We start from the raw sequence: 23,515 nt of genomic DNA on the forward strand, positions 1-23,515 counted from the left end.
CCCCCCCCAGAAGTAGAACTCTTAAGAGTAAGACCTAGTGGGGAATCTAGTTCATTGGAAGTGTACCCTGAAAGGGGTCAGTAAGATCCTGGTCTTTTCCTCCCTTTTTTCCTCAGTTGGCAACCATGAGGAAAAAAGCTTTGCTCCTAACTTTATCTGCTTTACCAAAGACCCAAAAATAATAGAGTCGCCAATCATATACTGAAACTCTAAATCTGAGATCCAAAATAAACCTTCTCTTATCAAAAGTTAATTATTTCAGATATATATAGTAAGATACATGTATTTACTATATACATGGATAGTATATGTATTATATGTGTGTGTGTGTGTGTGTGTGTGTGTGTGTGTGTGTGTGTGTGTATATATATATATGGAAAACTGACTAATACAGTGACCCTCCTGTTCAAATAAAACTCAAAAGAAGGGCTGGGAATGTGGCTTAGTGGTAGAGTGCTTCCTTAGCATGGGTTCGATTCCTCAGTACCAAATAAACAGAAAAAGCCAGAAGTGGTGCTGTGGCTCAAGTGGTAGAGTGCTAGCCTTGAGCACAGAGAGGCTCAGGGACCAGGCCTAGGTCCTGAGTTCAAGCCCTAGGACTGGGGGAAAAAAAACTCAAAAAATTGAGACAAAATAAATTCCTGAAAAACTAAACTATCAACTGAGCAGGAACAGCACCTAAAAGTGACAAATGAATGACCTAATTTTGCTCCAAAATTCCAAAATAAACAAATTTGGCCACTAGAATTGCTACTTTCTAGTATCAGAGTAGGACCCTAATTTAGAGTTCTAGTTGCAAACAACTCCACTAATCTGCTCTGCTATACCAGCTACTCTACACAGATCTCCTCTACCCTTTTCAACCTTCACACACAAAAACTGCTATTACTATTTCCAAACCAAAAAGTCCAATTCAGAAAGACATATATTTGCCAGGTGCCAGTGGCTCACACCTGTAATTCCTAGCTACTCAGGAGGCTAAGATCTGAGGATCAAGGTCTGAAGCAAGCCCAGGCAGAAAAGTCCCCATGAGACTCTTATCTCCAATTAACTACACAAAAACCAGAATTGGCATTGTGGCTCAAAGTGGTAGAGCACTAGCCTTGAGCAAAAGAGCTCAGGCAAGGACAGAGCCCAGGCCTTGAGATCAAGGTCCACAAATGGCCAAAAAAAAAAAAGTTACATGTCAAGAAAAAAAAAATCCAGAGGATTTAAACCTTAGAACACATACCGTAACTATGGTTTTCTCAAAACAAAACTACACTAACCACACTACTCTGTAACTGCAGAAACACAAACACATCCACTTTTCCTCTAAATGGACAGCAGCACATTGGAATTGCAGTCAGATAAGCTTACTTTCTTATCTGAGCCAAAGTTTGTCCCAAAGAGATGAAAGATATTCTCTTGTGATTCTACAGCTCACAATCTTTTTTTTTTCTTTTTTTTTTTTTTTTTGGTCACTCGTGGGGCTTGAACTCTGGGCCTGAGCACTGTCCCTCAGCTCTTTAACTCAAGGCAAGCACTCCACCAATTGAGCCACAGCGCCACTTCTGGTTTTCAGGTGGTTTATTGGAGATAAGAGTCTCATGGACTTTCCTGCCCAGGCTGGTTTTGAATCTCGATCCTCAGATCTCAGCCTCCTGAGTAGCTAGAATTACAGGTGTAAGCCACCAGTGCCCAGCTCCAGCTCACATTCTTAAAGCCCCATTACTATTTCCCCGCCTTCCAGTACCTGTCGAATAAGCTGCTTCTTCTTTGCTGACTCTGGCATATTGTGAACATGCTGGAAGAGCTCTCGCAGGGCCTCTTCTGTCCGCTGCTGGGTTTCCTCCTGCTGAGAGGAGGAATCTGTCTGGTTCCATTTCTTAGGTTTTACCAGCTGGAAGGACTTAGCATGACATGAAGCCGTAAGATCAAGGTCATCCTAAAGAAAATTTAAAAGGTAAGTGAATTAATATAGCTTGCCAGTTTTTTTGGTTCCCACAAAAAATAATAATGAAAAAAATTGAATCAAAACAGAGGGAGTAGTAATATGGTATACTTCTATAACCAGGAACAAGAAAACTCTTAACATTCCCAAACCAAAAAAAAAACAACTACAAAACATAGAGGAAACTATTAATAAAGGTTCTATTATTAGAATACATGACCCATCCAGAGAACCTAAGTACACTGAGAATATTGCCGGACAGTATTTGTATGAGTTCAATTTTCATTCAATTTTCATATCTATTGTAATCCTCACTCTATCCTATAAGGTAAGCAGAGAAAGCATCATCATTCCTCTTAAGAGTTTTTGAAAAACTAGGTGAAGCCCTAAGTTTAAAAGTCATCTGGAGTACTGAGAATGTGACTTAGTGGTAGAATGCTTGCCTAGCATTCATGAAGCCCTGGGTTCAATTCCTCAGTGCCACATCAACAGAAAAAGCTGGAAGTGGCACTTAGCTCAAAAGGTAGAGTGCGGGCTGGGAAGGTGGCTCAGGTAGAGTGCTTGCCTTGCATGTCTGAGGCCCTGGGTTCGATTCCTCAGCACCACATAAGCAAAAAGAAAAAAGCCGGAAGTGGTGCTGTGGCTCAAGTGGAGAGTGCTAGCCTTGAGCTGAAGAGCTGAGGGACAGCACCTAGGCCCAGAGTTCAGGCCCCACGACGGACCAAAAAAAAAAAAAGTAGAGTGCTAGCCTTGAGCAAAAAGAAGCTTAGAGACAGTGCCCAGGCCCTGAGTTTAAGCTCCAGGACTGGCAGCTCATGCTGGTAGCTGGTAGCTCACGCCTGTAATCCTAGCTACTCAGATCCTCAGATCTAAGGATCGCCGTTCAAAGCCAGCCCAGGCAGTAACATCTGTGAGACTCTTATTTCCAATTAACCACCAGGAAAAAACACAGAAGTGGCGCTGGGGCTCCAGTGGTAAAGCGCTAGCCTTAAGCTGAAGAGCTCAGGGATAGCGCCCAGGCCCAGAGTTCAAGCCCCATGACCAACCAAAAATAAATGAATAAATTAATTAATTAATTAAATAATGATAATGATAAGCCATCTGAATACTAAAGTGACAAACCGCTCCCAACTCTGGGGCCCATCAGAACTGAATCTAGATGGTGCTCATCTCCTCATGTGACAATTTAATGCGACAAGCAATGGCAAAAGAATAAAAATGACAGTTCTCTAAGAAAAATCATCTTCTAATTTAACACTCAACATCAAATATTGTTTCTCTGGTCACATCAAGACTTTGTTGAATGAGAAGGAGAAATAAATAGATGCAGGAAAAAAGTAAGTTAAAAATAGCTTAAAACTAAGTTAAAAATACCTTAAGTGTCTAGCCAAGACAGACTAAATAGAACTTACATAAAAGTGCTTGCCAAGTTTTTTTAAACACTATTAAAACTCAATAATGAGATGCATTTGTATGTAAATAAGTATCTTATAGTTCTCTAAATTCATATAATCTCAAGTCTTTTAGCCATTTGATAATTTTACCATGTCAATGAACTTTAAAAATGAATTATGTACAACTGTACTTTTCCTGCTATGTTTAATATACTTGCTATTACAGATTACTTTTATCTTGCCAGGCGCTGGTGGCTCACAACTGTAATCATAGCTACTCAGGAGGCTGAGATCTGAGGATGGTAGTTCAAAGCCAGCCCGGGCACCAGTAAACCAGTAAACCACCAGAAAACCAGAAGTGGCGCTATGGCTCAAGTGGTTGAGTGCTAGCCTTAAGCTGAAGAGCTGAGGGATAGCACCCAAGCCCAGGCTCAGGCTCCAGGACCAACAAGGAAAAAAAAAAAAAAAAACATTGGCTGCTTAAAAAATGGCTTTACTCTGATGTTATGCTTTGTTTTAAAACTTCACTAACATCAACTATTTCCTTGTTTGGGTTACGAACAATTTCCCATTCTTACCTTTGAGACTTGATTTCTGGAGCTCAAATAGTGCAACCTGGCACATTCACGAATATAAGCAGGAGCCTGGGCAGGACATAAAAGAAAACCAGAACCCAATGGTTAGTAGGACCTGACAAGTATATTATCTGGAAAAGCAAAATATTGTTCAAAAGACCTACTTCATAGCTTCCTTTCTCTTGTCACCAAATAGATTTCTCAATGAATCTGATAGAAAAAATGTGAGGGGGTAGGGGAAAGAGTGTAGTTGTGGGGGGTAGGAAGGAAGGGATAGTAGGGGAGAAAAAAAAGGAAGAGGCAACAATGCTTGATAGGAAATGTACTCATTACCTTGCTTATGTAACTGTAATCCCTCTATACAGTATTTTTACAATAAAAACATATTAAAATAAAAAAAAGAAAGAAAAACTGTGAGAAGACACCAATATAGTTGTTTCTGTTTGGGGTTGCATTTTTGTTTTTGATTTTTGGGGGGCCAATACCAGGACTTGAACCCAAATCTTGCTAAGATCATAGCTGGAATTCTACCACTTGAACTGTACATGCAGATGATTGCAAATCATGATCCTCCAGGTCTCAGCCTAAAATCGATACAGAATCTCAAGGGACTCTGAACAGTCAAAACAGTGAGGAAAATAACAAAGTTAGAAGACTGACATTTCCTGATTTCAAAACTGCTATGAAACTAAGTAATCACATCATTGTGGTTCTAGTATGAAGACACATATACACCAATGGGATAGACAGCCCAGAACAAACCTATCATACATACTAAAGTAATTTTCAACAAGTACACAACATCAACAGTGCTAGGAAGCCTGAATGACCCTTGGACTTTTACTCAATGCCAAGTACAAGGAGATGGCAAATACGACTAAAGTACTTTCTATGTGTGTATGAAAATATAACAGGAGGGCTGGGAATGTGGCTTAGTTGTAAACTGCTTGCCTAGCACGCATGAAGTCCTGGATTCGATTCCTCAGCACCACATAAACATAAAAAGCCCAAACTAGCTCTGTGGTTCAAGTGGTAGAGTACTAGCCTTGAGCAAAAAGAAACTCAGGAGTGCTCAGGCCCTGAGTTCAAACTTCAGGGCTGGAAAAAGAAAGAAAGAAAGAAAATATAACAGGAATCCTGTTGAAATTGATCTAAAAGTTTGTTTGGTTTTTGTGGGTTGTGGGGCTTGAATTCTGGGCCTAAGCACTGTCCCTCAGCTTTTCAGCTCAAGGCTCTACCACTTGAGCCACAGCGCCACTTCTGGTTTTCAGGTGGTTAAATGGAGATAACAGTCTCATGGACTTTCTTGCCCAGGCTGGCTTTGAACCGTGATCCTCAGATCTCAGCCTCCTGAGTGGCTAGGATTACAGGCGTAAGCCAGCTGCGCCTGGCTTGACTTAAAAGTTTGATATGGTAGATTATATATGCATGTAGTGAAGTATCATATTGAAATATCCTTATATAAATAATGTTCTTTTTTTTTTCTTCCCAGAGCTGAGGACCAAACTCAGGGTCTTCGCTCACCAGGCAGGTACTCTTCCACTGAACTAAACCCCCAACCCAATGTTAATTTTTTAATAGACATATATTATATGGCTTCACTTACATAAAGTATTTAATCAAATTTATAGGAAGCAGAATAGTGAGGGTCTGGGAATGTGGCTTAGTGGCAGAGTGCTTGCCTAAGTACACATCAAGCCCTAGGTTTGATTCCTCAGTACTACATACACAGAAAAAGCCAGAAGTGGTGCTGTGGCTCAAGTGGTAGAGTATTAGCCTTGAGCCAAAGAAACTCAGGGACAGTGACCAGGCCCTAAGTTCAAGCCCTAGGACTGGCAAAAAAAACAGACAGACAGACACAGAAAGACAGGAAGGAAGGAAGGAAGGAAGGAAGGGAGGGAGGGAGGGAGGGAGGGAGGAAGGAAGGAAAGAAAGAAAGAAAGAAAGAAAGAAAGAAAGAAAGAAAGAAAGAAAGAAAGAAAGAAAGAAAGAAAGAAAGAAAGAAAGAAAGGAAATGTACCCAAGGGCTGGGTAGGTGGCTCAGTGGTAGAGTGCTTGCTTTGCATGCATGAGGCCCTGGGTTCAATTCCTCAGCACCACATAAGCAGAAAAAGCTGGAAGTGGTGCTGTGGCTCAAGTAGTAAAGTGCAAGCCTTGAGCTGAAGAGCTGAGGGACAGTGCCCAGGCCCAGAGTTCAGGCCCCATGACGCCAAAAAAAAAAAAAAAGAAATGTACCCTACTTGACTTATGTGACTATGTCTCCTCTGTACATCACCTTCATAATAACAATTTGACATTTTTAAGTGGTTAACATTAGCTGGGCACAGGTGGCTCATGCCTGTAATCCTAGCTACTCACGAGATTGAGATCTGAGGATCACAGTTCAAAGCCAGCCTGGGCAGAAAAGTCTGTGAGATTCATATCCAATTAACCACCAGAAAACTAAAGTGGAGCTATGGCTCAAAGTGGTAGAGCAATAACCATGAACCTCAAAAGATTTCAGGGACAATGCCCAGGCCCTGAGTTCAGGCACCATGACTGACAAAAAAAAAAAAAAGGTAGTTAATAGAATCATTAAAAAGTGGTAACTTTTGTAAGTATTTTACCACAAGAAAAAGGTAGTAGTAGTAGATGATCTTTAAAGTTCTCAGCCTTTCTAGATGGCAAGAGACTATCAAGGAGCATTTTAAAGGCCAGGATATGACTGCACAAGTTTTTCCAACAACCCCAGAAATTATCAAAAGAGTATTTCAGCAACACAAAACCCTTTCTTTATTTTCTTTCTTTTTTTTTTTTTTTTTTTTTGTCAGTTGTGGGGCTTGAACTCAGCCTGAACAATGTCCCTGGGCTTTTTCACTCAAGGCTTGCACTCTACCACTGTGAGCACAGTTCCACTTTCGGTTTTCTGGTGGTTAATTCAAGACAAGAGTCTTATGAGCTTTCTTGCCCAGGCTGACTTCAAACTGCAATCCTCAGATCTCAGCCTGAGTAGGGATGCTTACAGGCATGAGCTGCCAGCCAGCACCTGGCCTCATAAAACCCTTTTAAAAAGTAAGAACATGTCTTTGAGATGTTCTCCATTGAACCACAGGGCCTCAGGAAGCTTAAAGGGATTTCCCTCAACCTTCTCAGCAAATAAGGTAGAAGATTTATCTGCAATAAATAAATATATATATATATGGCTTTTGTCTAACAGAATAAACTCTGAAATACACAGAAAACCCACAAAGTTCTTGAGAAAATTACCATGACAGAAACACTATTTGAGCTGAAAGGGACAGAATAAAGGGGGCTTGTGAGACCCTCAAAATTAGACTGGCAGGAAACAAGCAGGCTAAAACTAGCAGCTGCCAGCAAGTACAGACTTTAATGAAATGACTCAATTAGCCAGAGGACAGATATTTCCTCAGCCCAGTCCTCCCCCCTGGGAGAGTTTTGCCACTGTCCCATTCTAGTTTACATTTCTAGTTATATCCTATCTTTTTATTTAGAATCCCACTCTGCTCTCTACCCTCCTTGTCTCGTCACCAACCAAACTGCCTGTACCTACCTTAAAAAGCTTCTGAGAGTGTTTGATCATAAAAGCCATCCCATTGTTTAACTTTGTAATATTCTCCTGAAGGTCATTTGCAGTGACCTATCCAGAGGAAAAGAAAGCAAATGAAGAACAGTAAGAGCTGGGATTACTTACCAATAAGCTTGTTCTTTGAAATGTGTAATTATTTCTGTCCCTAACAAAAGTAACTCTAAATATGAGTAGATTCTGGTTTAGCAGGTTTCTAGTGGATGTGACCAGGAAATCCTTGAGAACTTATCATGTAGGCAATATTGCTAAACAAAATATAGTCTAGGACTAGGCATTGGTTGGTCATGACTGGGCACTAGTGGCTCATGCCTGTAATCCTAGCTACTCACCAGACTAAGGTCTGAGGATTAAGCTTCAAAGCCAGCCCAGGCAGAAAAGTCTATGAAAGACTTATCTACAATTAACTACCAAAAAGCCAGAAGTGGAGATGTGGCTTAAGTAGTAGAGCATTACCAGCTTGAGTAGGAAAAGCAAAGTAAGAACTTAAGGCCATTAGTTCAGGCCCCAGTATAAGTAAAGAGAGAGAGAGAGAGAGAGAGAGAGAGAGAGAGAGAGAGAGAGAGAGATCTAGTCTTATATTCAAAATGGACAGAGACCACAATCTGTATCTGAATTCAAACCTCAGCACTGAAGAAAACAAAAAAGACTAATTTATTTTCATGTGAGTCACTGATAGTATCATAGTCTCAGTAACAAAAAGCCCATTCAAACTAACTTTATCCAAGAAAACTGCATGTATAAGGAAGACAAAAGTTAGGACAAGGTAAAACTGATCTATGTGTCTCTCCTATAAAGGTTGATGATAGGGCTGGGAAGGTGGCTCAGTGGTAGAGCACTTGCCTTGCATGCATGAGGTCCTGGGTTCCTCAGCTCTTCAGTTCAAGGATAGCACTCTACCACTTGAGCCACAGCTCCACTTCCGGCTTTTTTCTTTTGCTTATGTGGTGCTGAGGAACAGCACCCAGGCCCAGAGTTCAAGCCCCACAACTGGACCCCCCCCAAAAAAAAAGAAAGGTTGATGATACTATCCCATAAGGTCACACAGCTCTATCCTAAATTTATCATTCAATCTTCAGGAATTCATTTGATTTCCCAAGAAGAATTTACTGCTAAAAATAAATAACGTCATTACTAATTCATCAAAATGAGTATTCTAGTTTACTTAGTAGCTGTAATTTCAGTTGCTATGCAGGTTTATAAAGAAAGATTTATAAGGAAAGTTAGAGGAGCTGGCCCCTTGGGCCAGAATGAACTAATAAAGGAAGTTCCTGACCTCATAAAGCTAAAGACTAGACCTTGGACCTTGATAGCCTCACCAAGGTACGGCCACAGGATGAGGCCCAGCCCAAGAAAACAAAGCAATCTTTGCTCTTCCCCTCAACACTCACATTTTTTGGCCATAGGACATGTGGTGCAAACATAAGAGCAAGGTTATAGGCAGACATCTTATTCTTATCTTGTTTTTTTGCTGTCTGGTACAGGAGATCAAGCAATAACTTCAACAAGTTACGATTGGGTGGAGGGAGAATGAGGAAAAGCAACTGAAGAGCCTCAATTTGCCGCTCCTTATCTGGTACATTGGTCTTGTTTCCTTTATCATCAAACTGCATCAAATCTTAAAAACAAAACGAATTACTCGTAAGGAATAAGGAAAAAATAACAACAAACCTTCAATGCCATACTGTTCTCCTCCCTTCAATTCATACCAAAAGCAGAAAGGCAGAAATGTGTTAAACATAAAAATCTAATAACACTCTAGAATGTGCCTTGAGTTCAATTCCCTGGAAGGTGGGGAGAGACAGAGCTCATACATAGAAGAGAGGGGAGGAAGGAAAAGAGGGAAAGAAAAGAGAAAAACATTCTCAGCCAGGCAATGGTAACTAATGGCTCTAATCCTAGCTTTTCAGGAGACCAGCCCAGACAGACAAATGAGAGACTCTTATCTCCTATTAATCAACAAAGATCTAATAGTAGAGGCATAAGTCGAATGGTAAAGAACAGAGATGAGGGGGGAAAAATTCAAGCTCCAATGGCACAGAAAGGAAGAAAAGAGAAAAAAAGGGAAAGAAAAAGAAAACCACACAGCACAAAGAACGAAACTATTGATGAGATAAAAATGGACCATTAGGGCTGGGAAGGTGGCTTAGTGGTAAAATGCTCGCCTAGCATGCATGAAGCCCTGGGTTCCATTCCTCGGTACCAAAAACACAGAAAAAGCCAGAAGTGACACTGTGGCTCAAGTGGTAGAGTGCTAGCTTGAGCAAAAGAATCTTAGGGTCAGTGCCCAGGCCCTGAATTCAATCCCCAGGTTGGGCCCCCCCCCCGAAAAAAAAAAACAGACCATTAAAGCTGGGCACTGGAGGTTCACCCTGTAATCCTAGCTACTCAAGAGGGCTGAGATCTGAGGATTATGATTCAAAGTCTGCCCAGGCAGGAAAGTTCATAAGAATCTATCTCGAATTAATCACTAGAAAACCAGAAGTGGTGCTATGGCTCAAGTGGTAGAGTGATAGCCTTGAGCAGAAGAAGCTCAGGGACAGTGCCCAGGCCCTAAGGTCAAGCTCCAGAACTGACACACACTAAAAAAAAGGTTCAGAGAATATAAAATGAAAAACTTCTTCCCTACTCTATTCTCTGGCACCCAGTTCTTTGCCCAGAGACAAGTGATGTTGATTTCTTTTTCTTTTTCTTTTTTTGCCAGCTCCACTTATGGCTTTTTTGTCACTTTTTGTTTTGTTTTGTTTTTTTGTTGGTCATGGGATTGAACTCTGGGCCTGGGCACTGTCCCTCAGATCTTCATCTCAAAGCAAGTGCTCTACTACTTGAGCCACAGCACCACTTCCGGTTCTCTGGTGAGTTAACTGGAGGTTAACAGACTTTCCTGTCCAGCCTGGCTTTGAACCATATCTTCAGATCTCAGCCTCCTGAGTAGCTAAGATTACAGGTGTGAGCCACCAGCACTGGGTTCTCCTTATGGTTCTTTGGTAGTTAAAGAAAAGAGTCTCGCCTGGCGCTGGTGGCTCAGACCTGTAATCCTAGCTACTCAAGAGGCTGAGATCTGAGGATCTCGGTTCAAAGCCAGCCTGGGCAGGAATCGTTGAAACTCTTATCTCCAGTTAACCACTAGAAAACCAGAAGTGGCACTGTGGCTCAAGTGGTAGAGCACTCGCCCTGAGCTGAAGAGCTGAGGGACAGTGCCCAGACCCAGAGTTCAAGCCCCATGACAGACCAAAAAAGAAAATTCTCACAGATATTCCTGCTGGCTTTGAATCATGATTCTCAGATCTTAACTTCCTGAATAGCTAGGATTACAGGTCTGAGCCACCAACATCTGGCTTTTCTCTGAAGCTTTTGAAACTATAAATCATAGTAATGTATTGCCTACTCAGAGAACAAAATCTTTTTAAAAACTAATTTCCAAATGTAGAAATCATCTCTCCATTAGAAATATTTAGTAAAAGTCTCAAACTAAGACAAACCCATCAAACCTATAACATTTGAGGTGTGACGCCAACCAATCCAAAAGCATACATTCATTGAGCAATTAAAATGTCCAAAGGCCTATAATAGGGTCCATCAGGGATACAAAAATAAATAATAACTGGCCCTAGTCAGCCCTTTGTCTTAATAAACATTTATTTATCAAGAAAGACATTTGAAGCCAGATGCCAGTAGTTTACACCTGTAATCCTAGCTACTCAGGAGACTGAGATCTAAGGATTAAGGTTTAAACCCAGCCCAGACAGAAAAGTCTGTAAGACTCATCTCCAACTAGCAAAAAGCCAGAAGTGGAGCTGTGGCTCAGGTGGTAGAGCACCTGGCTTGAACAAAAAAGCTCAGTGACAGTGCCCAGGCCCTGAGTTCAAGCCCATTGAAGACAAAAAAAAAAAGTATTTCTGGGAGCTGGGAATGTGGCCTAGTGGTAGAGTGCCACTATCACATAAACAGAAAAAGCCAGAAGTGGCACTTTGGCTCAAGTGGTAGAGTGCTAGCCTTGAGCAAATGAAGCTCAGGGACAGTGCCCAGGACCCTGAGTTCAAGCCCCAGAACTTGCAAAAAAGAAAAAGAAAAAAAAAATTTCCATGAGTCACAGAAAATTCCAAATAATTTTACTAAATTGAAATAGTTAAATGTCCTCCTTCCTATACTCACCAGCAATTTTGAGATGTGCATTGAAATGTTTATGTGTCAGTAAGGGCTCCGGTAACTCTCCTAGAAATATCTTCAGCAAGGTGGCAACATCGTTTGAGTGAAATTCCCCTGATTCCAAGTCAATATCAGTTCCATTATTGAGAGCATCTCTTAAAATCTGCTGTCGAACACTATTGCCTGGTACTCTAAACAAACCCTCTACTCGCAAATCTGCTTAGCATGGAAAAAAACAGAGGACAGGGAAAAAAACAAAAGAGAAAAGATATAATTAACATATTACTCTTCCCTTAAAATATCCCTTGCAAAGACTTTATTTATTTATTTATTTTGGTGATGGTAGGGCTTGAATTCAGAACCTGAGTGCTGTCCCTTAGCTATTTTACTCAAGACTAGCACTCCATAACTTGAGACATGGCCCCACTTTTGTCTTGGTAGGTATTGGAGATAAGACTTTGGCTTTTTGATGAGACTCTCATGGTCTTTTTTGTCGAGGCTGGCTTCGAACCTTCATCTTCAAATCTTAGCCTCTTGAGTAGTTAGAATTACAGACAGGTGTGACCCACCAGTGCCCAGCCTACAAAGCTTTTAAAAAGGAGGTTTTGCCAGGCACAGATGACATAACTAAGAGTATGTTCATCACAGAATTTTAGAGATCATGTTCCCTTGAATAAATGTCATGATTCTATACACACCAAATTTTTCCATAATTGTCTTTTTTTTTGTCGGTTGTGGGGCTTGAACTCTGGGCCTGGGCGCTGTCCCTGCACTCTTCAGCTCAAGGTGAGCACCCTACCGCTTGAGCCACAGCCCTACTTCCAGTTTTCTAGTGGTTTATTGGAGATGAGAGTCTCACGGACTTTCCTGCCTGGGCTGGCTTTGAACCACGATCCTCAGATCTCAGCCTCCTGAGTAGCTAAGATTACAGGCGTGAGCCACTGGCACCCAGCTCCATAATTGTTTTACTAAAGGGGTAAATGTAATTCTCTAGACACTAACTTATATATATACATATATATACAAGCTGAGTGTTTGTGGCTCACACCTGTAATCCTAGCTACTCAGGAGGTTAAGATCTGAGGATCCAAATTTGAAGCCAGTCCAGCAGAAAAGTCCACGAGGCTATTATCTTCAACTAACCACCAGAAAACTAGAAGCGGATCTGTGGCATAAAGTGGTAGAGTGCTAGCCTTCAGCAAAAATTGTTCAGGGACAGCACAGAGGTCCTGAGTCCAAGCCCCATCATAGAAAAAAAAAAAAACTGCCATGTGAAATTAACATCATTGGTTACTTCCTTTGATGATGGTTAAATGGCAACTACTAACTCAAAGCTATTAGCAATCAATGGAAAATTGATAATTCCTCATTAAACATAGGTCAACAAACTAATAAGTCTTTTATAAAGATATTCAAACTACAAATTGTCTTACTTTTGTGAAGATATTCAATCAATTGGTATATTTGGGCAATGCCTTCTTCAGTCAGTGGAGATCCAAATACCACTCCTTTTTCTGAAAAAACCACGTAACAGGAGAGGACTATATTTTATACAAACAGTATAAAACCATTCCCCCTATTTCACAGTTCATCAAATGTTTTCCTAAGGTCAGTAACAAACACCTTACTTAGCACTGGGGAAGAAGTAGGAACCAGGGAAGAAACACTAATATAGATGGGAAGAATTTAATCAAAGCATATTATGCACATACATGCAAATATCACATTAACTCCTCTGTATATTAATGTTAAATTTTTTTAATTTTTAAAACCTTAGCACTAATAACCAGGAAATTCAATTAGAACAACTGTCAATCAACTCTTTCCAAGTTCAATACTGGAAGGAAGGAAGGGAAGGAAGGAGGGAAGGAAGGACGGAGGGAGGGAAGGAAAACAACATCTTACCATTTTACCAACACATGCTGGTCTTGATATTTATTGGGGGTTTAAACACAGGACCTGGGTGTATCCCTGAGCTTTTTCAATAAAGATGGGTGCTCTACCACTTGAATCACACCTCCACTTTTAGCTTTTTGGTAGTTAATCTAAGAGTCTCACAGGCTTTCCTGCCCAGGCTGGCTTTGAACCTCAGTCCCAGATCTCAGCCTTCCAAACAGTTAAGATTACAGATGTGATCTACCAGTGCCCAGCTACCATTTGCTTCTTTAAGTAATAATGGCTAGCTTAGTGACAATCTAAAATCAAACAAAAAGGAACTTAAAAGCCAGGGGCCAGGAGCTCATAACTGTAATCTTAACTACTCCGGAGGCTAAGATATGAGGACTGTGGTTCAAAGCCAGCCCAGGCCTGCAAATGCTTATCTCTAATTAACCAGTAAAAGCCAGAAGTGGAGCTGTAGCTCAACTGATAGAGCACTATCCTTGAGCACTAAAGTTCAAGGACATAACCAGACCCTGAGTTCAAGCCCCAAGACCGACACCTACAAAAAAAGAATTTGAGGGCTGGGAAGATGGCTCAGTGGTACAGTGCATGCCTTGTATATGAGACCCTGAGTTCGATTCCTAAGCACCACATAAGCAGAAAAAGCCAGAAGTGGCACTGTGGCTCAAGTGGTAGAGCGCTAGCCTTGAGCTGAAGAGCTGAGGGACAGCGCCCAGGCCCAGAGTTCAGGCCCCACGACCGGACTCAAAAATAAAAAAAGAACTTGAGCCATGACTATCAAATCATAACCGATTATCCACTGGAGTTGGTACAAGACCTGATCTGTTTATGCTAAAACTTGTTTCTTTTTTTTTTTTTTTTTTTTTTTTTTGGGTCCGGTCGTGGGGCCTGAACTCTGGGCCTATGCGCTGTCCCGCAGCTCTTCAGCTCAAGGCTAGTGCTCTACCACTTGAGCCACAGCGCCACTTCCAGCTTTTTTCTTTTTGCTTATGTGGTGCTGAGGAATCGAACCCAGGACCTCAGGCATGCAAGGCAAGCGCTCTACCACTGAGCCACCTTCCCAGCCCCTAAAACTATTTTTCTATCTTAATTATTTCCTTATATTTAGTAAAATAAAATAGGATCTCTCATCAAAAGTAGTGCTCTTTTTGGCAGTTGGTGAATTGCAGGAATCTGCCCTATAAAAGCATGAAAATATCTGAAAACTAGTGCAATAAAAAAAATGTCCAGGGGCTGGGAAGGTGGCTCAGTGGTAGAGTGCTTGCTTTGTATGCATGAGGCACTGGGTTCAATTCCTCAGCACCACATAAGCAGAAAAAGCCAGAAATGGCGCGTGGCTCAAGTGGTAGAGCACTACCCTTGAGCTGAAGAGCTCAGAGACAGCACCCAGGCCCAGAGTTCAGGCGAAAAAAAACAAAAAAAAAAAAAAAAAAATGTTCAGGCAAGGCACCAGTGGCTCACGCCTGTAATCTATGCTACTAAGGAGGCTGAGATCTGGGGATCATGGTTCAAAGCCAGCCAGGGCAGGAAAGTCCTTGAGACTCTTCAATAAACCACCTGAAAACCAGAAGTGATGTTATGGCTCAAGTGGTAGAGTGCTAGCTTTAAGCTGAAGAGCTGAGGGACAACGCCTAGGCCCAGAGTTCAAGACCCACAACTGACAAAAAAAAAAGTTCAGAGGCTAAGAATATAGCTCAGTGGCCTAACATGAGTGAGGCCCCGAGTCCAATCCTGAGTACTAAGAAGAGATTAGCATCTTTTTTTTTTTTTTTTTTTTTGCCAGTCTTAGGGCTTGAACTCAGGGCCTGGGCACTGTCCATGAACTTCTTTTGCTCAAGTCTAGCACTTGAACCACAGTGCCACTTCCAGCTTTTTCTGTGTCAGTGGTACTGAGGAATTGAACCTAGGGCTTCATGCAGGCTAGGCAAGCACTCTACTGCTAAGCCACATTCCCAACCCGTTTTTTTCTCTTTTTTTAAAAAAACTTTTTATTACCTAATATTCTACTAGTAAAAATGGGGAAAATGCCCCAAAACTGTTTTAGGGTGATCAAAACTCTCAGTGAATGTGCAATGTCAAGAGGGAAGTTAGGTAATAGTGAGACAGGTCCACACGTCACAAATACATCTCCTACCCTTCCGCTTGAGAGTCATCAGAGACCGGAAGAATCCTGTTGCAGGACCAGCCCCACCAGGCAACTTAAGGTCCACTTCTCCCATCAGCTGAGCCAGCTCAGTTCCCGGTAAATCGATAAGTCTTGTGATATTGCTGACCACCAACTCAGTGAACACCTCAGGTTTCTCATGTCGGAGCTTCTCCACAAAAAAGTCAGGATTGAAGATAATTGGCTGACCTCGAAGGGAAGAATTATTGCAGATAACAAAACTACAGATGGCATCACTGGAAAAAAATGAAACAGAAGAATCTTTGAAGAGATCATGTATGTGTGGGTTTTTTCCCCCGGCTTTACACAATGGGTTCATTGGTTACTGGGTCCACACAGGGGCAGAGGCTTTCTTACAACCATCTTCCTCTAATTGAGGCAGCTGCTCTTGGATTCTGTTCCTCGTAACCAAGAAGCTTTCAGAGAACAGAAGACACAGGTACATAAAATGGATAGCAATTCTGTTTTGCCCACGTCTATAAGTAGATTTTACTTATTTACTTACTTTGTGGTACTCAGGATCAAACCCAGGCCTCATGCATGTTAGGCACAAGCTCTACTGCTGAGCTGTATCCCCATCCCTGTTTTATTTGAAAACTCTCAATTCTGGTGACTTCTGATCCACGCATCGTCTGCCTTTGCTGCAAGGTTCCTGATCTCAGGCTTTCCACTCCCATGTTACATTGGACTACACTCCTCAATTCTTCAGCTCAAGGCCAGCATTCTACCGCTTGAGCCAGAACACCACTTCTGGTTTTCTAATGGCTTATTGGAGTCTCACAGGATTTCCTGCCCAGGCTGGCTTTGAACCAAAATCCTCAGATCTCAGCCTCCTGAGTAGCTAGGATTACAGGTGTGAGCCACCACCACCCAGCTCAAAAAGCTCTTTTAAATCTAAGAAATATTTTTTTCCCCAGTGCATGACTACTAGGACTCCTTTTTACTTTTTTTTTTTAAGTACCAGTCTTGGGACTTAATTAGGCCCTGTTCCTAAGCTTCTTTTGCTCAATGCTAAAGCTCTACTACTTGAGCCATAGCTCTAATTCTGGCTCTTTGGTGATTAATTGGAGAAAAGAGTCTCACAAACTTTCCTGACCAGACTGGCTTTGACCCATGATCCACAGATCTCAGCCTCCTCAGTAGCTAGGATTACAGGTGTGAGCTACCAGTACCCAGATTCTTTTTAGTTCTAATACATGATTCTTTATAAAGAACTGTATTATTCCATCTCTTACAGCAGATATATCATTGTTTGTACCCATCATCAATGAACTATAACAGCTGTTTTAACTCTTACTATATAATAGATACAACACAAATCAGAAAGGACAAGTAAGCACATTTAAGTCAAGCAAATTCACCTGACTCATCCAAACATTTCACAATAAAAACAATCACAACTTAAAACTCATGTGTGAGGGGCTGGGAAGGTGGCTCAGTGGTAGAGTGTTTGCCTTGCATGCATGAGGCCCTGAGTTTGATTCCTCAGCACCACATAAGCAGAAAAAGCCGGAAGTGGCTCTGTGGCTCAAATGGTAGACCACTAGCCTGGAGCTGAAGAGCTGAGGGAAAGCACCCAGGCCCAGAGTTCAGGCCCCACAACCGACAAAAAATAAAAAGTCATCTACTATACCTTACGTATCAAAGTACTGTTCCAGGCAAAGTGATACTTTGAAATATGAAACAACAAACCAACAAGACAGTCTGCCAATACTACATGAGTAATTTTCAATGATAGTAAATGAAAACAGGCACAGGAAAATTTCAGAGTTCATTTCTGTTCCCTTAAAAAAGTTATTGTAGAATTATTAATTAATAATCCAAATATCAGTTGGTTGTTTAACTAGATTCTTTTCTCTAAAATTATAATGCATTATAATAAAACCACACAAAAATTTAAAACTATGAATGTGTGGTTCTCAAGGCAAAAAGTCACTGAGAGAGCACAGAATGGTTGTCTCCTCAACCTTTTTACACACTAGGATAGATTATTTCTCTGTGTAAACTTTTTTTTTTTTTTTGTCGGTCGTGGGGCTTGAACTCTGGGCCTGGGCGCTGTCCCTCAGCTCTTCAGCTCAAGGTGAGCTCTCTACCACTTGAGCTACAGAGCCACTTCCGGTTTTTCTGGTGGTTTATTGGAGATAGGAGTCTCAAGGTCTCTCCTGCCCGGGCTGGCTTTGAACCACAATCCTCAGATCTCAGCCTCCTGAGTAGCTAGGATTACAGGCGTGAGCCACCAGCACCCGGCTTCTCTGTGTAAACTTAAAGAAGCCAATGATAATATAAAGCAATTAGAATAAGAAGCAATTTTCTCTAAAGTCTTTGACAAGAGCGTTTTGGCCGGGCACTGGTACCTCACACCTATAATCCTAGCTACACTGTGAAGCTGCACTGTGAAGATGGCAGTTTGAAGCCAGCCTGGACAAGAAAGTCTGTGAGACTCTTATCTCCAATTAGCCACCAAAAAAGTCAGAATTGGAGTTATTACTCAAGTGATAGAGCACTAGCCTTGAGTATAAAAGCTCAGGGACAGCACCCCAGCTCTTGAGTTCAAGTTAGGACAGACAGACACACACACATACACACATACACACACACACACACACACGCACGCACGCACGCACGCATGCACACACACACACACACCTCTTTTTCAAATGTCAGTTTATTTCAGGTAAAAACAATGTCAAGCTGAGTGCCAGTGGCTTACCCCTATAATCCTAGCTAGTCAGGAGGCTGAGATCTGAGGATCAAGGTTGGAAACCAGCCCAGGGAGGAAATCTTGTGAGACTCTCATCTCCAATTAACCACCAATAAGATGGTAACAGAGCTGTGGGCTCAAGTGGTAGAGTGACAGCTTTTGAGCAAAAAAGGTAAGAAACAACACCCAAGCCCTGAATTCAAATTTCAGTACTGGCAAAATAAAAAATAAAAGAACCAAAAGTCAATACAGATAGATCTATTATTTATAATCACTGCCAATAAGAAATTATCACCTATTGAGAAAGCCAGAAAAGGACTATTACAACAACAAAGTAGGATTTATTGCATCTAATCATTTTATGGAACTCAATCCTTCTGTGAATAACTTATTTCAGATTAATCTAGTTCTAATATATTATTGTACATGAACAGCATCTATTATATTCCTGAAATAGAAACACATATAATACATCATGCTAATAGATTTATTTTTTTAAAGTCTAGAACACAATTAAGATTCTAAGATGTTTTTTTTAAATCACAATGGACTCTTTCAGTACTAAACTAGATCAAACACACAACTGGGGAAGGAACTAAAGGACAAAGCTCCTAGCTAGTGTTTCTGAACAGAATACTTCCTACCTGGCTATCACCTCTACAAACTTCTCCTACATACCCTAAGCAAGTAAAAAAATAAATACCTTCAAGATAAGGCTGCCTCTGCTATCTATAAGGAGTAGAAGAAAAGAGCATACCTTAAAAGTCTAAAATAAAAGTAACACATAGCAATCTCATTTCTTTTCTCCTCTGCTTCCCCCTGTTCCCTGCCATGCTGATTCACTTCAGTATGCCACACTTTAATTTTTCTTAAGCGATGGCTTTTTTAAGTCTTTTCCTCACTTTTTCTGAGTAGAGCATCTGGTACAAATGTCTACAAGATGAAAATGACTGAAAATGACAGAAAATGGAAAATAAATGATGGAAAAGCCCACTATAACGGGGCTTGTTGTTATTGTTATTCCCATATCACAAAATCAACATTAATCTTTTTCCAAATAATATACAATACAAGAAACAGCTTAGACATTTAAAAGACTTAAAAGACTAAAGGGGAACAAAAACACTACAATTAAGTAAAAACAATTTCCTACTCTATCATATTTAAAACAACTTGTTAAATTTTCTCAAGTCCAATAAAATAAATTTCTTACATAAATGCTGAAAGCTTCTGATGAGGCATTGGTAAATCGAAGAGACAGGAAAAAGGCTTTGTCCTTGTTTGTGTGACAAAGAAATTCTCCTTTCCCTGCCCCAGCAGAGCCTACACAAATTCCAGACATGTTACAAGACACAAGGACACATTATGGGCTCTGAAAAGAAGTACTTATTAGAACTCTGAGCACTTTCCTACAAGTAGGCACAAACACAAGTAAAAACTAGAGCAGTTAATGGTATTCTACAACACATACATGAAGCTCAACAGTGGATTTCTATCACTGCTATACGCTATGCAAGATGAGTTAAGCATAAGGGTGAATACTTTACTTGGAGGGGAGTGTGCTCCCTACTTCACATCATACACAAGAAAATGAATTCCAAACCAAAAAGAGATATAAACATGGAGATTCAAAGGTTAGAAAATATTTACAGGGGCTGGGAAGGTGGCTCAGTGGTAGAGCGCCTGCCTTGCATGCCTGAGGCCCTGGGTTCAATTCCTTAGCACCACATAAGCAAAAAGAAAAAAGCCAGAAGTGGCGCTGTGGCTCAAGTGGTAGAGCGCTAGCCTTGAGCTGAAGAGCTGAGGGACAGGACCCAGGCCCAGAGTTCAGGCCCCATGACTGGACCCAAAAAAAAAAAAAAAGAAAGAAAGAAAATATTTACAGACCGAGCACTGGTGGGCTCACATCTGTAATCCTAGATACTCAGGAGACTATGATCTGAGGATTGTGATTCAAAGGCAGCCCAGGCAAGGAAATCCCTGAGATTTTTCCTCTCTCTCTTTCTCTCTTTCTCTCCCTCTCCCTCTGTCTCACTCTTTCTGTCTCTCCCTCTCCCCCTCCCCTTATCCTTCTCCCTCTCTCCCCTCTTTCTCCCCTCACGCGCGTCTCTCTCTCTCTCTCTCTCTCTCTCTCTCTCTCTCTCTCTCTCTCTCTCTCTCGCAGTCATGGGGCTTGAACTCTGAGCCTGGGCACTGTCCCAAAGCTGATTTTTGTTCAAGACTAACACTCTACCACTTGAGCCACAGTACCACTTCACCAGAAAACCAGAAATAAAGCTATGGTTCAAAGTGTTACAGCACTAGCCTTGAGCAAAAAAAGCTCAGGGACAGCACCCAGGCCCTGAGTTCAAGTCCTATAGCTGACAACAGAAAACAAAAAAAAGAAAACATTTACAATTTAGGGGTTTGAGCTGGGCGTCGGTGGCTCACGCCCATAATCTTAGCTATTCAGGAGGCTGAGTTCTGAGGATCACTGTTCAGGCAGGAAACCGTGAGACCCCTATCTCCAATAAACCACTAGAAAACTGGAAGTCGGTTCGTAATGGATGTGCGTCCTGGGCCCGGCTCGGGAACCCCTCCGCCGCCAGCTGTAAGCCGGTCTCGTCTGTGCCCACGCCCCGGATGTCTCTGTGTGTGTGTGGATTTGCACTCCACTAAGCCACAGCTCCACTTCCCATTAACTGGAGTCGGTCTCATCGACTTTCCTGGCCTGGCTGGCTTCCAACAGCGACCCTCCGATCTCAGCCTCCTAAGTAGCTAGGACTACAGGCGTGAGCCACAGGCACCCGACTTGGGATCTGTTCTTTGGCTGGGGTAGGAAAAAGAAAACCACACATGGAGTGATGCTCATCCGCAAGGATCAGTACTGGGCACTCTGAACCGGCTGTCTCGTTCCATCCTTTTCTGAAGTAGACATCCGGGGCGTGGGCACAGACGAGACCGGCTTACAGCTGGCGGCGGAGGGGTTCCCGAGCCGGGCCCAGGACGCACATCCATTACGAACCGATCCTCCAGTTCCTTGCTCCTACCAGAGGTGACTGACATGCACGCTGTGTGACGCGGGGGACCTGGCTAACAGCGCTGGGCTTCAGTGGCCCAGCCTCCCCGCAGATCCCCCCGCAGATCCCCCCCGCAGATCTCCCCGCAGATCCCCCCCGCAGACCTCCGAGGCCCGCAGCGCCGCCAGCCCCGATTGGTGGGTTTGCAGCCGACGCCGCGGGAACCCACTAACGCGCCTCGGCCGTCGGCCGCCGCCCGCGCGATGAGGGGAGGAAGGAACAAAGTTCAGCCCCGTGGGTCTCCGTGACTCAAGGCGAGGGCGGCAGTGCGACCGGCCCACAGCCTCGTTTCCTAGGCAGCTGGACCAAGAACTTGGCTCACCTCCGGCTGGAGTCCCGGGCTGGCACCTCCCCTTCGCCCAGCGCTTCTGCCGCCATCTTCGTCAGCAGCTCCTTTCACCGCCCCCCCTGGCTCAGACTCCGCCTCCGTGCTTTTGGATTGGCTAAGGTGCTTCCGCACCTCTGATGTGACTGGATAATTCAAATGTCCCGCCTCAACTTTAACAGATCCGTGATATTATTGGTCGATTCAAATACCTACCCAGCATTGGTGGCTCTTAGTCCTCGCAGAAAAGAAAGTGTGGGCGGGGGCGCGCCTAGCCCCGAGACCGCCGGGGAAATGTTTCTCCTGTGGATCAAGCTTTGGCATGAGGCCGACTTTGGGGATCAAGTTAGAAATTCACAGCCCATGCTCACATTTTTTCCTGAGGGGGCAGAGGAGGAAAGTGGGAGAGATGACACGGATCAAGTTGCATTATGTAGCCGGGAGCTGGCGGCTCACGCCTGCAATCCTAGCTACTCCGGAGGCTGAGGTCTGAGGTTCAAGGTTCAAAGCCAGCCCGGGTAGAAAAGTCCGTGAGACTCTTATCTCCAATAAACCACCGGAAAACCGGAGCTAGCGCTGTGGCTCAAGCCGTACAGCGTTCGCCTTGAGCTGAAGAGCCCAGGGACAGCGCCCAAGCCCAGAAGACCAGAGTTCAAACCCTACCACCGACCAAAAAACAAAAAGATGCATTATGTACTTAAATTGACATGTTCGATTGAAACCCCTTTGTGCAGCTATTTAAAGATAATTTTTTAATTTAAATAATATATAATACCGGGGCTGGGAAGGTGGCTCAGTAATAGAGCGCTTGCCTTGCTTGCCTGAGGCCCTGGGTTCGATTCCCTAGCACCACATAAGCAGAAAAAAAAAGCTGGAAGTGGTGCTGTGGCTCAAATGGTAGAGCGCTAGCCTTGAGCTGAAGATCTGAGGGACAGCGCCCAGGCCAAGAGTTCAGGGACCACGACCAGATCAAAAAAAAAAAAAAAAAAGCAAATAATATATAATACCAATGATTGTTTTCCTGATACCTAAATTTCAGAATTATGGAACTGTCAAATTTGAAAGTAATTAAGTCGCCCTCTACAATGCAAGACTCATTTTGTCTAATGTATACCAGTTTGGAGACTTGAACTCTGGCCCTCACTACACTCTTGCTTGGCTTTTTCACTCAAGGGTAACACTCTACCACTTGAAATATACCCCACCTTTTGGTTAACTGGGGATAAGAGTCTCACGGAGTTCCCTCTGTCTGGGCTGGCTTCTAACTATAACCCTAATATCTCAGCCTTCTGAGTAGCTAGGAGTATAGGCCCGAGCCACCAGCACCCCACAATTTCCTAAATTTTTGTCTTGGACAGAGATACTAGAAGACCACATAAAATGGCACTCAAGGAGAGTTTACTCCCACATCCAAATGTTCAGAAAAAATAATTGGCTATATTGAATATGTGCATGTCATTATTCCCTAACCCATACAGTAGTAAAACTAATTATATAGCATCATGTATTGTAAATAACCTAGGTGGTTTAAGGTGTATAGAAGTTTGTGAGTAGGTTTTAAGGAAATACTGTGGCATCTGTGCAATTTAGAGATCCAGGAACCATTCCCCCATAGATATAGAGGGATAATTGCACAGAGCCATCTTGCTTTAGTCACATGGCAAAGCAATAGGAACCTTCTGTTTCATTCCCCCTAGCTCCCTTCCCAGAGAACCCAAATTTGCCTCTCT

At 42.5% G+C, this 23,515-nt stretch overlaps 1 protein-coding gene across 1 annotated transcript in view; it reads right to left on the bottom strand.

The window, feature by feature from the left end:
• Positions 1–21,868, bottom strand: part of Arhgap19 (Rho GTPase activating protein 19) — a 32,441-nt gene extending 10,573 nt beyond the window's left edge. Inside the window, exons 1-8 of the mRNA XM_013017796.1 lie at positions 21,783–21,868; positions 15,671–15,936; positions 13,068–13,148; positions 11,641–11,850; positions 8,877–9,103; positions 7,453–7,539; positions 3,906–3,971; positions 1,736–1,927 (exon numbers count right to left, since the gene is read on the bottom strand). Coding sequence (XP_012873250.1) covers positions 1,736–1,927; positions 3,906–3,971; positions 7,453–7,539; positions 8,877–9,103; positions 11,641–11,850; positions 13,068–13,148; positions 15,671–15,936; positions 21,783–21,838 — 1,185 coding nt within the window. The 5' untranslated portion in view covers positions 21,839–21,868. The remainder of the gene's footprint in view (positions 1–1,735; positions 1,928–3,905; positions 3,972–7,452; positions 7,540–8,876; positions 9,104–11,640; positions 11,851–13,067; positions 13,149–15,670; positions 15,937–21,782) is intronic.
• Positions 21,869–23,515: the final 1,647 nt, after the last annotated feature.

The sequence above is a fragment of the Dipodomys ordii genome, unplaced genomic scaffold, assembly GCF_000151885.1.
Source record: "Dipodomys ordii isolate 6190 unplaced genomic scaffold, Dord_2.0 Scaffold36, whole genome shotgun sequence".
Taxonomy (NCBI): domain Eukaryota; kingdom Metazoa; phylum Chordata; class Mammalia; order Rodentia; family Heteromyidae; genus Dipodomys; species Dipodomys ordii.